Source organism: Cygnus atratus, chromosome 15 (assembly GCF_013377495.2).
Source record: "Cygnus atratus isolate AKBS03 ecotype Queensland, Australia chromosome 15, CAtr_DNAZoo_HiC_assembly, whole genome shotgun sequence".
Taxonomy (NCBI): domain Eukaryota; kingdom Metazoa; phylum Chordata; class Aves; order Anseriformes; family Anatidae; genus Cygnus; species Cygnus atratus.
The window spans coordinates 16134346-16151107 of NC_066376.1; the positions used below are offsets into that span (position 1 = coordinate 16134346).

The following is a 16762-nucleotide window of genomic DNA, read 5'->3' on the forward strand; positions in this document are numbered from 1 at the left end:
AAGTATACTGAGATACACTTTTCCCCATCCCTCCTCTCCAATCCATATATTAGCAATTTTCTCCAACTTGCTTGGCCTTAACATGGCCAATATTGTATTTCTGATGTTTTCTCTACACCATCCCACTTATTAGCTTTATTATTCATTCTGCTACCATTTTCACTTCTCGCTCATCCAGATCTGTGACAATTACAGCACTTCTTCCTTAGTGATTCTTTTAAATTCCTTCTTTTCTTCCTCCCTAGGACTGGTGTTTCATTTCATCACTCCAGACCCCCCCCTTTTGCACTCCCCCCTACATCTTGCCCCCCAACACACACTGAAAGCAGGCCTGCTGAGATCATTTTGCCTTGTTCAGAAATTTCCATGCTCCTCCAGTTTGACTTCACATATTCATGCAGCTTGTGCTGGCTTGCCACATGTTACATTTCTCAGTCTCTACTTGCTTATCCGAATGTCTCTTAACATAATCCCTCATGACTGCGTGGGACGGCCACAGCCCCGACCCAAAACAGGGAAGGTACCTGCATGGTGACACAGGACACGTAGCTGGACCGCAAGGTGCTCTGTGGAGTTACCTAAGCCTCTGAGCAGCCAGTAACCCTGCGCCAGACTCATTCGGCAGCCCTCAGAAGCATCTGGTTGAGGAAGGTGATTCTCCCCCTCTACTATCTTGTGGTCTCACCTGCAGTGCTGCTGGGACCCCCGGCACAAGGGGGACAGGGACCTGTAGGAGTAGGTCCGGAGGAGGCCACAAAAATGATCAGAGAGCTGGGGCACCTCTCATATGAAAAGAGGCTGAGATTGATGGGGCTGCTCAACCTGGGGAAGAGAAGGATCTGGGGAGACCTTAACGCAGCCTTTCAATATATAAAGGGGGCTTGTAAGAAAGACAAAAGAAAGACAAACTTTTTTTTTAAAAAAAAACAGTGCCTGTATGACAAGATAAGGGGCAATAGCTTTAAACTGAAAGAGTAGAGATTTAGATTGAATATGAGGAAGAAACATTTCACGATGAAGGTGGTGAGGCACTGGAACAGGTTGCCCAGAGAAGCTGTGCATGCCCCACAGGTGGGGCTTTGGGCAACCTGGTCTAGTGAAGGATGTCCCTGCTCATGGCAGGGAGGTGGACCAGGTGATTTTTAAGATCCCTTCCAACCCAGACCATTCTGTGATTCTATCTTTGGTGCTTTTTCCTCCATTAAGCTTTGGTGCTTAATGGAATAATTAACACCTTTCTATTCACAGTAATACAAACGCACATCTGTAGCTGTGTCCTCCTCCTCCTCCTCTCCTGTGTTGTGAACAGTCCCTGCTAACACCTGCAAAACACACATACTTTGTGGCCTAATCTTGTTCGGAGCCTCAGGTAGCACAGTCATATTTAATGATGATCTTGCCCAACAAAAGCATGTCACAGTAGTGATGAGACAATAGTTTCACGGTACAGAACTGGTCATAGCAATGGTGATGATAAGGTTGCACAATAAGCAGACGAAAGATCGAAATTGCCACGGGTTGCACAGTTGCATGCTCTGACTTAATGACACATGAAGGGCTTTTACAGGTGCTCTGAAGTGTGATCTTCCCTTCCTTGATCATTTTGACAATTCATAGAAAAAAAATTACAACTTTTCTCTAAAGGTAACACTTTCAGTCCCACTGAACACTTTGCATAGTGTTTTCTGGGTGAACAGTTCTATCTTTCCAACACAAAGAAATAAGTAAAGAAATATTGTAATTTCTGTTCCTCCTTCCCATCTTCCTCATGAGGAAGTGTAACAGTAACTGACCACACTTCAGTCTGTGAAACAGACAGAACATTAGAAGTGCTGGTTTTCCTCTACGTGAAGACCAAGTGTAAGAAGTAGGAATTACAGAAGGAGGCACTGACAAGTGCAGGGCACTGAAAGTCACTTACAGGAGATGTTTTGTACTGCTTTTGGCAGGTGAACTACAGAGATGGCTAGTGAGAAGGGACGTGTGGAAATTCCCATGGTTATGTATGAACAGCATCAAGAACCCTACAGGCAAGAACCCTCTGCACCAGAGTACTGCAGCCAAGAGGGTAAGCAGCTTTTGCCAGGAGGGGGTTGGAAAGAGCGCGCTCTCTGTGATTGTGGGGCAAACACTGATAGCTGTTTTCCAGAGCATAACTAAGCCACCTTGTAAAGGGCCCGGCTTTGCTAGGACATGATGGGTTTACAAGGTGCCTGTGCCAGTGTATAAAACCCAGCTTGGGGTAGGCAAGCTGGTATGATCTCCTAATGGGCACGCCCCTTAAAATGGAAAACATATATATTTGTGTTGGTTTAGTTACTCATTTTCCTAACAACAATTGCTTTATTGGAAACGGAGTTGCAGATGTCTTTCTACAGTAATTCCATATTCCTAACAAGCAAGTGTTCAGCCAGCAAACTCTGTACAGAGTGGCTATGTCTTAAACCGTGATCTAGTTTTCCAGACGACTGGCCTCTTCCCAAACACTCCTGCTGCCCGGAGCTGCCCTCCCTAGATGAGTCAGTTTTGTACCTGGGTTGCGTAGTGATGAGCAACCCTTCCCCTGTGCCATCTCACAGGGAACATCACGACTGAAGTGCTGGCATTTCAGCTCAATGACTGCAAGCAGGCACCGAGAGCTGCTGTACTGCTGGGTTGGCTTTTTGCTCTGAAATTAGGCACTGCTCTCATACTGACACTCCTTTGTCTTCTGCCTGTTGGAGCCCATGCTCATTGAAAGACACTCTGATATCAGTGCTTTTACCTCTTCTGCCTTCCTGCTATTGAGGAAATCGCCACTCACCAGACAGGAGTGGAGCAGAAAACCAGAAGGGGAGGTCAGAAGGTGGCTAATGAGGCTAAATGTGTGAGCACTGGGCCTCTGAACGTCACTCATTTCAGAGCACTTTACTCTGATCAGCACTTTGTACACATTTTTCTTTACAAAGAGCTCTCTGGTCTCTTTCTAAACACTCAGAAGAACTTACAAGAGGTTGGGGACAAAAAGCCTCACTTCCGAACTACTCAGCCATCCGAGAGACAGGCACTGACACACCTAACACTGAGCTGCACTGTCTTGTCCCTGTGTAGAGAGCCACAGAGGAAGCTGATTCTTCACAAAACATCCCAAGTGATAATTCTCTTATACAAAAAACATTCCTCTTTCAGATCGAGAGGAAATTCTTTACTTTGTAATTTCTTACAAATTTCTTTTTCTACAAATAAGCCTTCCATCTCCCCCTCAAAAAACAAAAACAACAGAAAAACTAAAACAAAATTGATGTGTCACTCACCAGGTACCATTTTTTTTTTTTTTTTTTGTAGAGCAAAAGGTATGATGGAATTCCTTGGCTGGAAACTGAAGCCGGATAAAATTTCAGACTAGAGAAAAGATTCCAAATATTAATAGTAAAGGTAGTAATCATTGAAACAACCTAGTTAGAGGTACTGTTGATTTTGTTTTTAAAATTAGACAAAGTGCCACTCTGATGCTATGCTGGAGTAGATGCAGTCAAAGCCTTCATGTTGAAAAAAGTATTTGATTTCTTGGCTTATGTTATACAGAAAATGAGACCAGCTAGTCATTGTGGTCTCTTTTGGCTTTAAAAAAATCTGTGAATCAAATCAATAGCATTTGTTCCCTATCCTGTACTTCACTGAGTCATGTCAGCCTCTCCTGTGAGGCACCTTCCAATGCAGCTGCTTTGACTCCAAACAGGGCTTTTGGGAGGCATGAGCGGGATGTATTTTTGTGTTACTGTTTTTCTTTTCATAGGGGGTTATGAATATCCTCCTCCTCCACCTTACTCCTACCATGAAACAACCACCGTTGAGCAACCAGGTATGTGCCAGGGGACTCTGTTTCTGACAACGTTCATAATTCTACTGCTAACAAAAGCAAAATGGTTTTGGTTTTCAAGTCTACAAAGATGGAGTTTTCTGAACAATCACAATCTAAGCAGATGGAAAATTTCCCCAGAAATGTTGGAAGATAACCTAAGATGACAGACTCAGACTCATTTTCCAACAGTTGTCAGTCTGCAGAAGCACTCTTTTTTTAAACCAGCTAGGACTTTCAGAACAATTATTTTAAGTCCAGTTTATTTTATTGTTCCTTTTCTAGTAACCTTTATGTAAGTGGACAAGCTCAAAGGAGACACTGAGGAAAGGCTTCAAAGAAAGTCAAATACCATCTCTTATGGGAGGGAAGGAGATGCATTTGTTTTTTAAAATCCCTAAGACCAGGAGACAAACTCAGATATCATACATCCTACCTGTCTAACAGACACTACCTTCCCATGCCCAGATCTTTGTTTTAGGCTACAGTTTGAACGTACCCTGAACTTGTTTTAGGAGCCTTAAAATGGTATTTTTCACTGAAAATATTTATGTAAAAAAATCTTTCCTGTAGCTACAAGGTGCACACTTCTCAAGGAGGTATAACAGACTCAAATCCAGACTAAAAAGACATGAGGGAAGTTACAGACATTACTAACTGGAGTCATGCCGGCATCTGACTGATGACATTTGTATAATGGAATAACTACTTTTCTGAATTTCTTGTAGTTACTGAAAAGCCGATCCAGAAAGCTCCTCTATATCCTTCAAATCCTTTTCTTCAGGGAGAACACACTTTTTCACAGTATGTTAAATATCAGAAGATAAACTCTCAGTGTCAACGCTGAGCAGTGGAGACTGCCTGACTGTAGAGATTTTCCTGTAAGCAGCTCCCTGCATATGTCTTTATCCATGTAGATACTGTCTGGTAGAAGGAATGTGTTGGGATACATAGAACAAACATTATAGTAGTTCTTGTGAATATGCCTTTAGTCGATACTAGTAACAGAAGTGGCTCTAGACTGGTCATTTTAAGAACCTACATTCTACAACTAAGAATCAATAATGTGTAAAATACTCCACATTCTTCTGATTTTGCTGCTTCTTGTTTCCTCTTAAACTCAGTTTACCTGGTGTCTCAGCCTCCGATCATAGTAGCAGGAATCTTCTCAAGCAGACCAACATCCACAATATGTCCTTCCTGCCGCCAGCATATCACCACACAGGTCACCTACAGGCTGGGCAGACTGTCTTACCTTCTGTGCACCAGTTTGTGTATGGTTGGGTAAGCTTTCATGTATACATTGGAGATTCTTCGTAGCAGAAGTTTAAAAAGATAGATCCATTAAAAAATAAAATTCTAGTTAATGCTTATATAGACAGTTAGACCTTCTCTGTACATCCTAAGAAGTCAGTCTGTCCATACTAGACACAGTCATCATGGCTGCCAGGGATGCAATCTGTTGCTAAATTTAACCAAGTATGTTATTACTTTTCATAAGACATGTAAAAATTAGTAGATTATTCACTTCCCTACCATAATTCAGAATCAGACTAACGCATAAGATGTTAGCAGTGAAGATGATTAGTCTTTAGGAAGATAATTTAAATATTAAGAAACCTGGGAGACAAGTGGATTCATGCTGTGAAATGGCAGACAGAGTAAGACAAAGAATAGAGGAAGCCAACAAAAAGAAAAGTTAGTAAATCACTTCATGTATGTCCATTTCCTCTTTGCCTGTAGGTGCTGTTTTGGATGCTGCTTTGTACCTTTCTTCGTGAAGATCTTCAAGGATGCAGACCATTACTGCCCATGCTGCCATTTTCATATTTATAGATACAAAAGACTATAGGGACAGAGTTTACGCAACCAGATGATGCCAAGTTTCTGCTCCCTAATGGTGTAAGATTCCACACGTAAAACTACTGCCAGAAAACCTAGAAGTAGGCTTTGGTTCTGCAGCTCCCTGGCTAAGTCATCTGGAGTTTACCATCCCATGGTTGGACTGACTTTAAAATGGAAAGCCTTAAAGACTAATTTACATTTTCACTTATTTCATGCTCTGTTTGAATAGTTCTCTTGAGTTATAAAGTGACCAGCTAGTGAGTACTTCAGTGCTGCTACTACTACTCTCAGATCTCCAACCCAGCTGGGACACAGATTTTTCAACCCACCAGGCTTGAAAAGCACATTTTAGAGAAGCACTTACCTTATATGCACTGAAACTGACTGGTCAGGATTTTCTCTCTCTTCTTTGTATGTGACCTACCCCTGCAGGGCTGTGAGTGGTACAGGGGTAGCTGATTATTCTTATTATTTATTGATGAAACGCCGTTATGAGATTGTCATTGCTGTGTTACATATGAGATACAACAAATATTCCCATCGCTGAAGGCACCCTGTTCATGCTCCGGAAGATCCGTAGAAACCATGTAGCTAGAAGAACTAAAAAGTGTCCCATTTAGCCTGACGTTATTTGATGAAAATCTGTGTTTTAGTTCTTCAGGCAATTAAGCCACAGAAAGAAGGTTGTGTTGAGGGACTGGAGCAGAGGCAGCATCCCAGCACTCACCCACTCCACTTCCCAGAACCAGACCCAAGCGCTGACGTGCCGACGTCTCCTGAACGTCAGGGTGGCTGCAAGAGTCTCGTACCACTGGGGAACGGAGTCAGGCAAGCTGGGGAAACCACCAGCCCGCGTAGTGGTGTGGAGGAGGCCAGGCCAGAGGCAAGGCAAAAACTTCCCCATCTGCGACCCAGCTCGCTGGGAGCCCGGGAGCACGAAGCGTGTTGGTGCAGAGCTGCTCCAACCGACCTGCGATGTGAGAAGACCTCCAGGTTTTCCTTGGTCCGCACCAAGCTGTTCATGAGCCAAGCTTGCTTCTTGTGATTCTTTCAGCAGAACATTCGATCTACCTGTGCTCTTTCCCACAGCTTTTATACAAAATCATCAGAAATTCAAACTTTCAGTAGTAAAACAGCCAGAACTTCCTAGTCAGCTTTCGCCTCTGGGCTACCGACCTGAGGGAACCCCCGGACAACACCGGTTCCCCTTCCCCCCCCCCCCCCTTAACCGCGCTCCTCAGGCACCTCACGGCCCCTCCGGCCCGGCCCGGCCCGGCCCTGCCTCCCCGCTGGGGCGCCGGCCCCAGCCCCTGCCCCTGCCCCAGCCCTTCCCTGCCGGCTCTCGGCCGCCCCCTGGCGGGCGCAGGCCCGCGGCGGGGCCGAGCTCCCCCCCGGGCGCCCGGGGCAGGCCCCGAGCCGAGCCCATGCACAGCCACAAGGAGGAAGGAGGGACGGGGCTGGGCCCAGCTGGAGCAAGGGGGTCAGAGGAGGTACCAGGCAGCCTTCGGCTTCCATCAAACCCCAGCTCCTGGGCCCCGTTCAAAACCTGCTCTGCCCGAGCAGAACGCCATTCTACCTCGTCGCACTCAGCCGCCTTCAGCTGTTTTACACAGGAGAGGCAGAACAACCCCACAGGCTCTTAGCAGCACTGCCTGAGGGTGCCAGGACTTCCAGGAGTCTGTGTCCCACCAGCACCCCCCTGGGGAGCTTCAGTCCCCCAAACACAGAGCTACTGCCACTGCCGAAACTGCTGCACTGACCACACACATGCATGGGATCTCTTCTGGACTGAGACTCAGCGATGCCGTGATTGCTATCACACAAGGACAGTAACAGTGTGATCATGCTTCTGCCTACTTTTAAGGAGAGCTAAGTAGAGATACTGCTTTCTTTGAGGTTGTGCTCGTTGTAGGAGAGCCACAGGTTTACAAGCAGACTAGAAATGAAGAACATGGAAAACCAGGTGCAACCAATGCCCTATACACAGCAAGCACATCATTCAAAACTTTTTAGTTTCCTTCACTTGTGTAGCTTCTTCCATTTGCTTTATCATCACAGCTTCTAAACAAGTCTTTCCACATCCCTCTACATATCTGCAACTATATTGATCTGCAACCATGTAGAAGCAACCATAGTCTTTTCAAGCAACTATTTTACTGCAGTTCTTAGTGTACTTACAGGTTACTGCATAGCCAGGTTGGACACACTGTTGTATTTGAATGCAACATCCTCTCACTCCTCGAACAATAACATGAACTGTGAAGCATTAAGGCTGTGGGGACAGATGGGGTAGGTCTGAACAGGGACACCCTGTCCTCACTTCAGGCACAGAGACCATAGCTGAGGTGTGTTGTCTGTCAGCACTTGCTTACAGGAGCATCTTGACCTGGATGAGAAAACCATGTGCTTCCTCAGACCTTCTGTGCTTCTGGAGAAAGGAACCGTGAGGCCTGCCCGCCCTCAGATTACACACCTCACCTCCTTTCTGCTGCCCATGCAGACCACACATGTCAAGATCACTGGCAGAGGGGAAGCAGCACATGAACACTGCTTTCATGAAGCTGAAAACAAGTAACTTGTGTGACAGAAGGAAAACCTTGAAGCCTGAATGCTTAACAGAACAACTCCGGCCTGCTTTGGAAATAGCAACCCTGTTTCTTGTAGAAACACGGGTTCATGTTTTTAATGAATTTTATAACTGCAGCTGCTTTTGGGAAGGTTGAATAAAAAACTACCAAGGAATTGAGGCTTTAATTAATAATTTGCTCTCAAAAACTATAGAGTTGTTACCAAAAAAAAGAAAAAAAAAGAAAACAAACCCATACATGGAGCCTGTATTTACTGACAGTCTTAACATCCAAAAAACTGCTCACTTGCAAAAGCCCAGAGAGGATTTAAATGTGACTACTGAGAAGATATTACTGCTACTAATAGAAGGAAGTTCAAAAAGTAAGTTCAAAAAGTGAGTGTTGTGATTTCTTGTTTTCTGTAACTAAACCTCCCCACACCCTAAAATTTAGGGACTGTTTGCTTCCACTGGTTATGTACTCCAGATACACACTTACAGGGAGGTCCTCTGAAAAAAAAAAGTGCATTTTTTTTTCATAGACAGTCATTCAGTTTTGTCTGCGAATCTGATGAGAAAACTAAAACTGACTTTTTTTAATATGTAAATAAATACCAGCCAGAGTTGGCCTACATGTGTGCATTGGCAATGCAGCTTATTCAATACCACATGCATGACTGATAATCATAAGCTCTAGGTAGCATCGGCTCCTGATTTTTCCTGAATTTGTGCCTGTTACAGCCTAACACTGCCCCAGTGGCACTCAGTAAGCATTTGCCAGCAGGACGCAGTTTGTACTGGCTGTACACGAGCCCTGATACCCGCGCTGTGCTGCCAGCGCTCCAGCGGGTGGCAGTGTTATAAACAAAATTGGAATTCTGAAAAGTTAAAGATACTAAAAGCTATAGGTTTGAAGAATGCATCAGAAATTAGTTCTCAGAGTGGCATTCCCCGTTGTGCAGTCATCTTAAACTACCTGGAGCTCATCTTTATTACAAATAGCATCTATTTAGCTAGTAGCACATTTTTAAATGTCCACAGCTAAACTAGTGTAGATTTGTGCATGCGCTTTTGCTTGAGGAGTATATATAAGAAGTATGAGAACTGCAGTGTTTAAACAGAGAATAATACAAGTGTACTTTTTTTTTTTGCTGTGGTGTATGAGTAAGTAAAAACCATTACACAACTATTTTCCACACAAATCAAACTCATGTGTAGCCCAAGCCAACGTCTGTGCTACAGCAAGCAGCAGGCTGATGTTTCAGCCTGGCAGACACCACAAATTGAAAAGACACCTCACCTTTTTGAACAGCAAAAAGCAAGAGGCACTGTTGAAAATCGTTGCTCGTAACAAAACAGGTGTAATTCAGAGTTCCACAGATCATCACCTATCATGCTTAAATTGATGCAGCTGGGCATCAATTAGCCTAAGCTGTGATTTAGTGCCAGAATGATCCCATGAAACAAACCCATCATCGATCTTCCTCAGGACTTGAACACAGCAGGTGGTAAATTATGCTACCTGGAAACAAACCGTCCATGATCTGTATTTGAATTTTTTTCACATTAAACAAACTGATAGAAGTGTTCGGTACAGCCCTGAGGGCAGCGGTACATCTTGACCCCAATGCATTTCTCTTTGTCTATGGCTCCTATCAATGCTTTCACTAAACTGGCCTCTCCCATCCACTTGTTCCCTGTCCCCTGCATCACAGAAACACAGAATCATCTAGGCTGGAAAAGGCCTTCAATATCATCAGCCATCTCCCAGGCTGAACACATTGGTCACCTTGCTACAGTAGGATCTCTGCAGAACAGCACAAGGCCCCAGTCATAGGAATATAGCTAAAAAGGGGGCTCTAGACCACAAAGGATTTCAAACCATTTGAAGACTGGTGTGTGTGTGATGGTGTGGCAGTGAATACCAAGCTATTACACTAGGTGGATGCAGGGAATTTTACTGAAGAATACAAAGGCTCTTACAATATTGACATCGTTTAGAAACCTAGAAGCTCTGAGAGCAGTACAAGCTTGGTAGTAAAATTTCTCTGGTGAGTTATTTGCATACAGGAACCTTCATGGTGACTCCTAGGGACCTGCACAAAGACCAGACCCAACTCCTCCGGCCTTCTCAACCCAGTGGCAGAAGTAACAGGGCAAGGATGGCCATTCTAGAGGCTGCCCTGGCTTTCACATGATAACAAGGTCAGTAACTCTGCATCCTCTGGTGACCCAGCCTCCTTAATCACTTTGACCTAACAGGAAGTAACACCACGATGATAAAATCCACTAGCAGCCAGACAGACATCAGCCATTTTTTTTCCACCATTTCAAATATTTTTAAATGTGAGAGTTTTTTTCTTTCAATTTAAAAATCTGTGAAAGAGTAAGCTTTACCTTTAAATAACAGTGAATACACATCAAGTTGGATAACATTTAGAAGGCAAGTGCAGAAACAAATAACCCTGAATATATACATAACAGAAAGAAATGATGCATATAATTTCAGATGTGCAGAGGATATTAGCAAAAGTAGTCAAAACACTTTTGCACCAATATCTGGAGGCACAATAGCTTATACAAGTATTTTATAAGAAAGGCAGACTCCAGCTACTGCCTGGTGTAGCCCCTTTTTTCAGATCCTAAAGGCCAGGCTCATTTAAAAGCAAAGGATAAATGACACCAGGCCACGCACATGCTAAACCCTGACCCTGCCTACCTCAATATCCAAATGCTTGCTTAGATCCTCTGAGGAAAAACAGGAAGAGCTAAAACCCTAGGAATTGCCACAGAACTCAGCATTTACCCTCTGGCCAAGTCTACTTACATTATGAATGTCATTCTTGACATGATTTAGTTGAATTTTGCAAAATTCATCTCCTCCGTCTAATCAAAATCACCTTGACTTCTGAGCAACCCTTTCGCTTTTGTTTCTTTTTGAAAAAGGAACAGACAAGACACAAATCCAGTGTTTACCCTTATCTATTTTATTTACAATATATACAGTTCCTACAGAAAAAAAAAAGATTTCTCACAAAGGTTATCAAATAGCAAAACACAGCGTCGCTTAGATCTACGTACTGATGCCTGCAGCCAGCACAGAGCCCGCACGACTGAGGGCGGTCCAAGCTCCAGGTCTGAGGCTCTAGGGAGCAGCAGGCTGGGTCCCAGCTCCGAGGGGCAGCAGCTGAGGTAGATACAGCACCGGGCACTGCACGTCCTGCAGCACGACATCAGCCTGATCCCTCTGACGTGTCTTGCAGCAGTACGAATTTGTCCTGGTGCTGCTAAGCAAGCCTTCTTGTATAAAGGGTGTTTTTGTTGGCTGTCACTCTCTAGTCAAACTATTTCAACTGGTGTGATTTGCTTAGATTTCACAGAATGCTTTGGACTCCTTTAGAATAAAAGGCACTATGTAAATCTACAGGAACAATTCTTGCTATTTTCAAGAATTCAGACGGGCCGCTAACATCATGGTGCTCTGATCCTGTATACCATGAATTTACATCCTTATTGCTTAACACTTATTATCAAGTTAATTTAATGCATTTGCTCTTATCCAGATAATTCCAATATCTGAATTAGAAATGGAAAGCACAGTAGCTTTGAAGACTGTACTCTTGTAAATTTTTAGAATGAGCTAAACAAAGATACTGCACCTGAGAAAACCTCCATTCTTCCTCTTCTCTTCATAGCTGTGTGTGTTTCTACATTTGAGTAACAAGTTATTTATGCTCCAATTTTTTTTTGTTCCATAAAAAACTTCAGTTACTGGAAATAGTGCATACGGAATGCCTTAATATATTGTCTTTTCAAAATTGGTGTGGGAATTGCACAAATACTGAAGCATGTAAGAACTAGTCATCTAAAAATCAAAAGGCACCCAAAATTTACTTTGTTAGCAGTATTTTCTTCTGAAATAGGAAGTATTGCGATTTCATAAGATATTCCCTAGAAGCTGCCAGAATCCCATAAATTAGTGCTAAAAGTTAGTGACATTCAGATACAAACTCGATTTCATATCTGTCTACCATAACATTGAATTCACAAAATATAATTACGGCCTACTACTGCTGATCAGAGTACCTAATTTTACAGAAGTATTTTGAATACAAACCCTGATATTTACTGAAAGCCTGTAGAGACAACCCGAATACTACTATTAAAAGTACCAGTTGTCTTGGATTGTGTTACCTTTCTCACCAGTTCAATGCAAATACAAGTCAAAGGAAATCTTGATCCATTTAAGGCATGCCATTTAAGCACTTCCCTCTACCTGTAACCTATGTACTCAGACGACAAAAGCAATGTAAACAACTAGTTTGCTTTGACTGGGAATTAGAGACGGTTAAAAGCACCACGGCATATAAATTAAAAAGAAACTCAGACACACCTAATATTGGAGATTAATGCATTTTTAAAGCTATATGAACAAAATATCTTAAAATTCGATTTAAAAATACTTGCTGGTGTTTTCAGTTATCACCAGCACCCACATCTCAGAAAAGAAAGTATAAAGGCCATCACATGTATACAACCCCTACTAAATGTTTATTGGTAGGTCTGAGAAAAGGAAGCTTCTAAGAACTTTGTTTTGGTTATGAATACAGGGAACACACTACAGAGGGAACCTATCACTCTATTAAGAGAGCTTACCTTTAGAGACTCCAGATTTTAACTTTACACCATTTATAATATTAGACTTGAGAATCTGGACGACAAAATTTTGTACAGGCAGGCAGAGTCAAGTCTACCACAAAGACTCTACTACAAGCTTTACAAACAAACTAGCAAAATAATTTTTCCATTCATTGTATTTGTACATGGTTCCTTCCAGGAAAACCCTTCTATTTGTTAAGCTCAAATGTAACTAGTTAGGAGGTAAAAAAACAAAACACCCAAAAACAGAACAAAACAAAACAAAAAAAAAAATCCAAAACCTAAAACAACTGAACAGAAAACCCCACAAATTTTCCCCCAAACTCCAAAACAACCAATATGAGGGTTACACAACTGTCAACACTGAAAACAAGAAAACACACCTTTAGCAAAACCTCACAAATAAAAGTACTTTCCCAGAACTCTATTTCCATGGAGAAGAGAAAATCTTCTTCAACTTCCATGTCATCACTCACTGAAGAAAAATTTTATAGAAAATTTTATTCAACATACAACATTTTCCAGCAAAAAAAGGCAATATACAGGAAGAGTTGTTGTACACTGCGGCTACAGAAACAAAATAAAATACTGGAAAAAAATGTAAAATTAAGTGTGAATTGCTGATTCTATCTTTACTGCACTCAAAACTAGACACGCGGCTGGCATTAGCTCCAAAATAAAAGGAAGCAGTCTGGGGACTGAAATAAAACTACACACAATGAATATCAACATCAGTGAAATTCACTTGCAGAATCACCCAACAAAATTAACCTCCAAGTGTTAAATTGTACATGTTCATTCATTAAATATACAATTTCAGTTTTACTTTTTTCTTTTTTCTTTTTTTTTCCTCCTTTTTTATACAAAGTCAACAGCTTACTAAATACTAGTGAGCATGCCCCTCTGTGCTAAAAGGCTATTTCTTGTGTTTTCCCCATCTCTTCCCATATTAACTAAATTAATGATATTTATAATCCTTTCACTTGCTTTTGCCAACTTTGAGTGTCATTCTATTTCCCAGAAGATGGCATAATAAATTGCAACTGTATTCAACAATGGTTGAAAATTTAATAAAAAGACCCAAATATCTCATTTTAGGAGTCAGGGCATCCACTTGGCAAAACAGGATGCAAAGTAGTGACTAAATTAAATGAAAACTAGTTTATTAAAAAAGGATTCTATGCAGCTGGAGGAGACAAAAATCCCAAATAAGTGCCAACAATGTACACAATGAAGTAGAGATTGCTATTTATTGATGATGTGAGTTTTTTGCATTTACAAATGCACAAAAATGTCATTTAAAGTATAACTGAAGGAAATAAATCTGATGTGAGTCTAAACATAAGACTTACTAGCTGCAGTGATGGTGAAAACCATACCAGGAAGGGCAGCCAGCCAGCTTATGCCATCTATAAACGTACTACAGACAAATATTTTGCCAATGTCAACTGTTCTACTAAACTCTTCCCTCATTATGCTGACAATTGCCTTGCATTACGTTTACCATAAAATAACTCTCATTGGCATCCAAGCTTTATAAAAACACCTTCATTTTGCTCAAAAAGGGCAGTCAATAGATACAGAGAAGCCAAACTGAACAGCCTCAACAAAATAAAATTAACATCAGCAGCAAATCCTCTTGCTGAAGACTTCAGATATAGTGCACGTGTACCAAAGTTCTACAGTTGTTAAAAAGGTGCACACACACACTTATTTTTGTCCCTTGCCTTGACAATCTGGTTACGTAAGTCAGTTATGGATTTTAATAGCTTTTTCAAGGTAAGTGTAGCGACTTCTCTTTGGGGCTTTATTGAAATGGTCAAGCCCTAGCCATGGCCTTGGATGAGACATGTTGCCTAGAAAAGAAAAGAGAAAAAAAATGAAGTTTTTAAGAGTAAGTTGAAAAGACTCCTTTACACAAACTACTCATGCGTGCCTTGTTCAGTTTGCTAGGAATCATACAGTATGGAAGAGGGCTGCAGAACACTCCTATAGTCCCCAGCCATGACAGCTGCTTTCCTGACCACAACTTTCCTCCCAGTAATATTTCTACAACTGTTTCTGCATCAGGTAGCTGGTTTTCCTCCTCTTCAGTCACTTACAAGAGTTTACAGTAGTGGAGTATGTGCTAAAGTTAAAAAACAAAAAACAACAACAACAAAAAATACAACTCTTGCTTTTGCAATTTATGGCTAGAGGCACGTCAACTGAAGTACCGCCTTTCACAGAATTGCTGGGCAGTGCTTGAAAGAGGAAATCATCATCTAAATATGATAACCAATAGTATTTGCCACAGTATAAGTGATTGCTGCTGTATTAAGTTATTCTTATCACCTGGTTATGTAGGAACATTCTTAAGTACATGTAAAATGCAAATCATGAGTTTATTAAGAAATCATGTAACTAACCTTGTACTTATTTACTGAGAAAAAATTTAGTCATATTTGGACTATACAGAAAACATACAGAATTTTTCACTTGTTCAACCCAATATTGTTTTACCTACTGCTAATTTTCATGAAAAAACACATTCCATGTACTTCTTGCAAATGGAAAATACTCCCTTTTAAGATGTCTTCAATGAAGAGCATCATATGTTCTTTGAAGTGAAATGATAACGGCACAAACTAAATAGCCCCCCAGCAAGAGAAGCACACTCCTACATTTCAGGACATCAACTGTAATCACTAAAGCATAAAACACTTGACCTTTCTGGTTGCCTGCATCCGCATTTTTGGATATATTTTCTTCAATCAAAATAATTTTTCTTTTTGACGTAACGGTCAATGTCCAATATAAAAGTACTGCCAATCTGGCTGAGATCACCTTAATGTCTTTTAAAGAAAGAAACTAAATCATACGCTGTTAGCACAATTGTCATTAGAGTGCATCTTTACAAAAGGAGAGGGACAGCATTGATTGACACCAACTATGTTGATAAAATTAGCAAAAGCCAAACCTTCAGTTCAGTCAGTCCAGCACATGTTAAAAGCTGGTATTTGTAGAAACTTGTGAGCCCTACACCTTGAAATACTATTTAGATAAGAAGGAATTACAACATCATATTATCACCCAACAGGAGAATCTTGTGGGGAGTTAATTCTATCAAAGTCTATAATATCAAAAGGGCAACTCTCAAATGGAAACCCACTAGTCTCAGATTCCCTACAGCTGCTTCAAACACCAAGTTCTCCCCTTTCTAATTTCTTCTATGTTCTGTACTTTTGACCTAGTTACCTAGTCTTTCACGTTGCCTCAGCAATACTGGCTCTAGCTTTGCTCAGAAAGTCCAATAACTCGTTTTGGACTATTGCCTTCCCTTTCCCTGCACTCAGAAAGATTACTTAAAACAAAATCAGGATTCTGCCTGCTCTGAACATACAAGAAAGAGCTTATTTGCCCACTGACAAATGTCTACCTCTGAGTTAGTCATCCAGAGACCCCTCGCAATGTGTGCAGAAAACCAGGTCCCCCCAGTGACACCAACCACACTTCCCTCTGTTCACTGATGGGCTGTTTACATTGAGACATCCAAAGTTTTGGCAAGTCCCCTCATATTCACAGCTGTTAGCCATAAACCTGGCTGTATAACATACCACAACAAGATGACTTCTTGCTAGGTCCCTGCAAAGTACTCATTAACACTACAGGTCTAATTCTCTATGGATTTTGAAATAAATGGACAGTTACAGGAATTGTTTACAATTGTTATGTAAGTCCAGAGCTTGAAAAACATCAGAGCAAATTTGGCAAATTTGGGGGGGAAGAGAACTGACGACTTTCAATACAGCCCTAACTGCAAGTTCAAGGGTGTAATTTCCAGCTAAAATTCCCAAAAGATGACTGTGGTGAGA

The 16762-nt window shown here is 41.6% G+C and overlaps 2 protein-coding genes across 2 annotated transcripts in view; one reads left to right on the top strand and one right to left on the bottom strand.

The window, feature by feature from the left end:
• HAPSTR1 (HUWE1 associated protein modifying stress responses) overlaps nucleotides 1–16762 on the top strand; it is an 824185-nt gene that overhangs the window by 666940 nt on the left and 140483 nt on the right. The window lies entirely within an intron of this gene.
• The window catches only part of USP7 (ubiquitin specific peptidase 7), a 75066-nt gene continuing 69519 nt past the window's right edge, over nucleotides 11216–16762 (bottom strand). Inside the window, exon 31 of the mRNA XM_035548779.2 lies at nucleotides 11216–14764. Coding sequence (XP_035404672.1) covers nucleotides 14658–14764 — 107 coding nt within the window. The 3' untranslated portion in view covers nucleotides 11216–14657. The remainder of the gene's footprint in view (nucleotides 14765–16762) is intronic.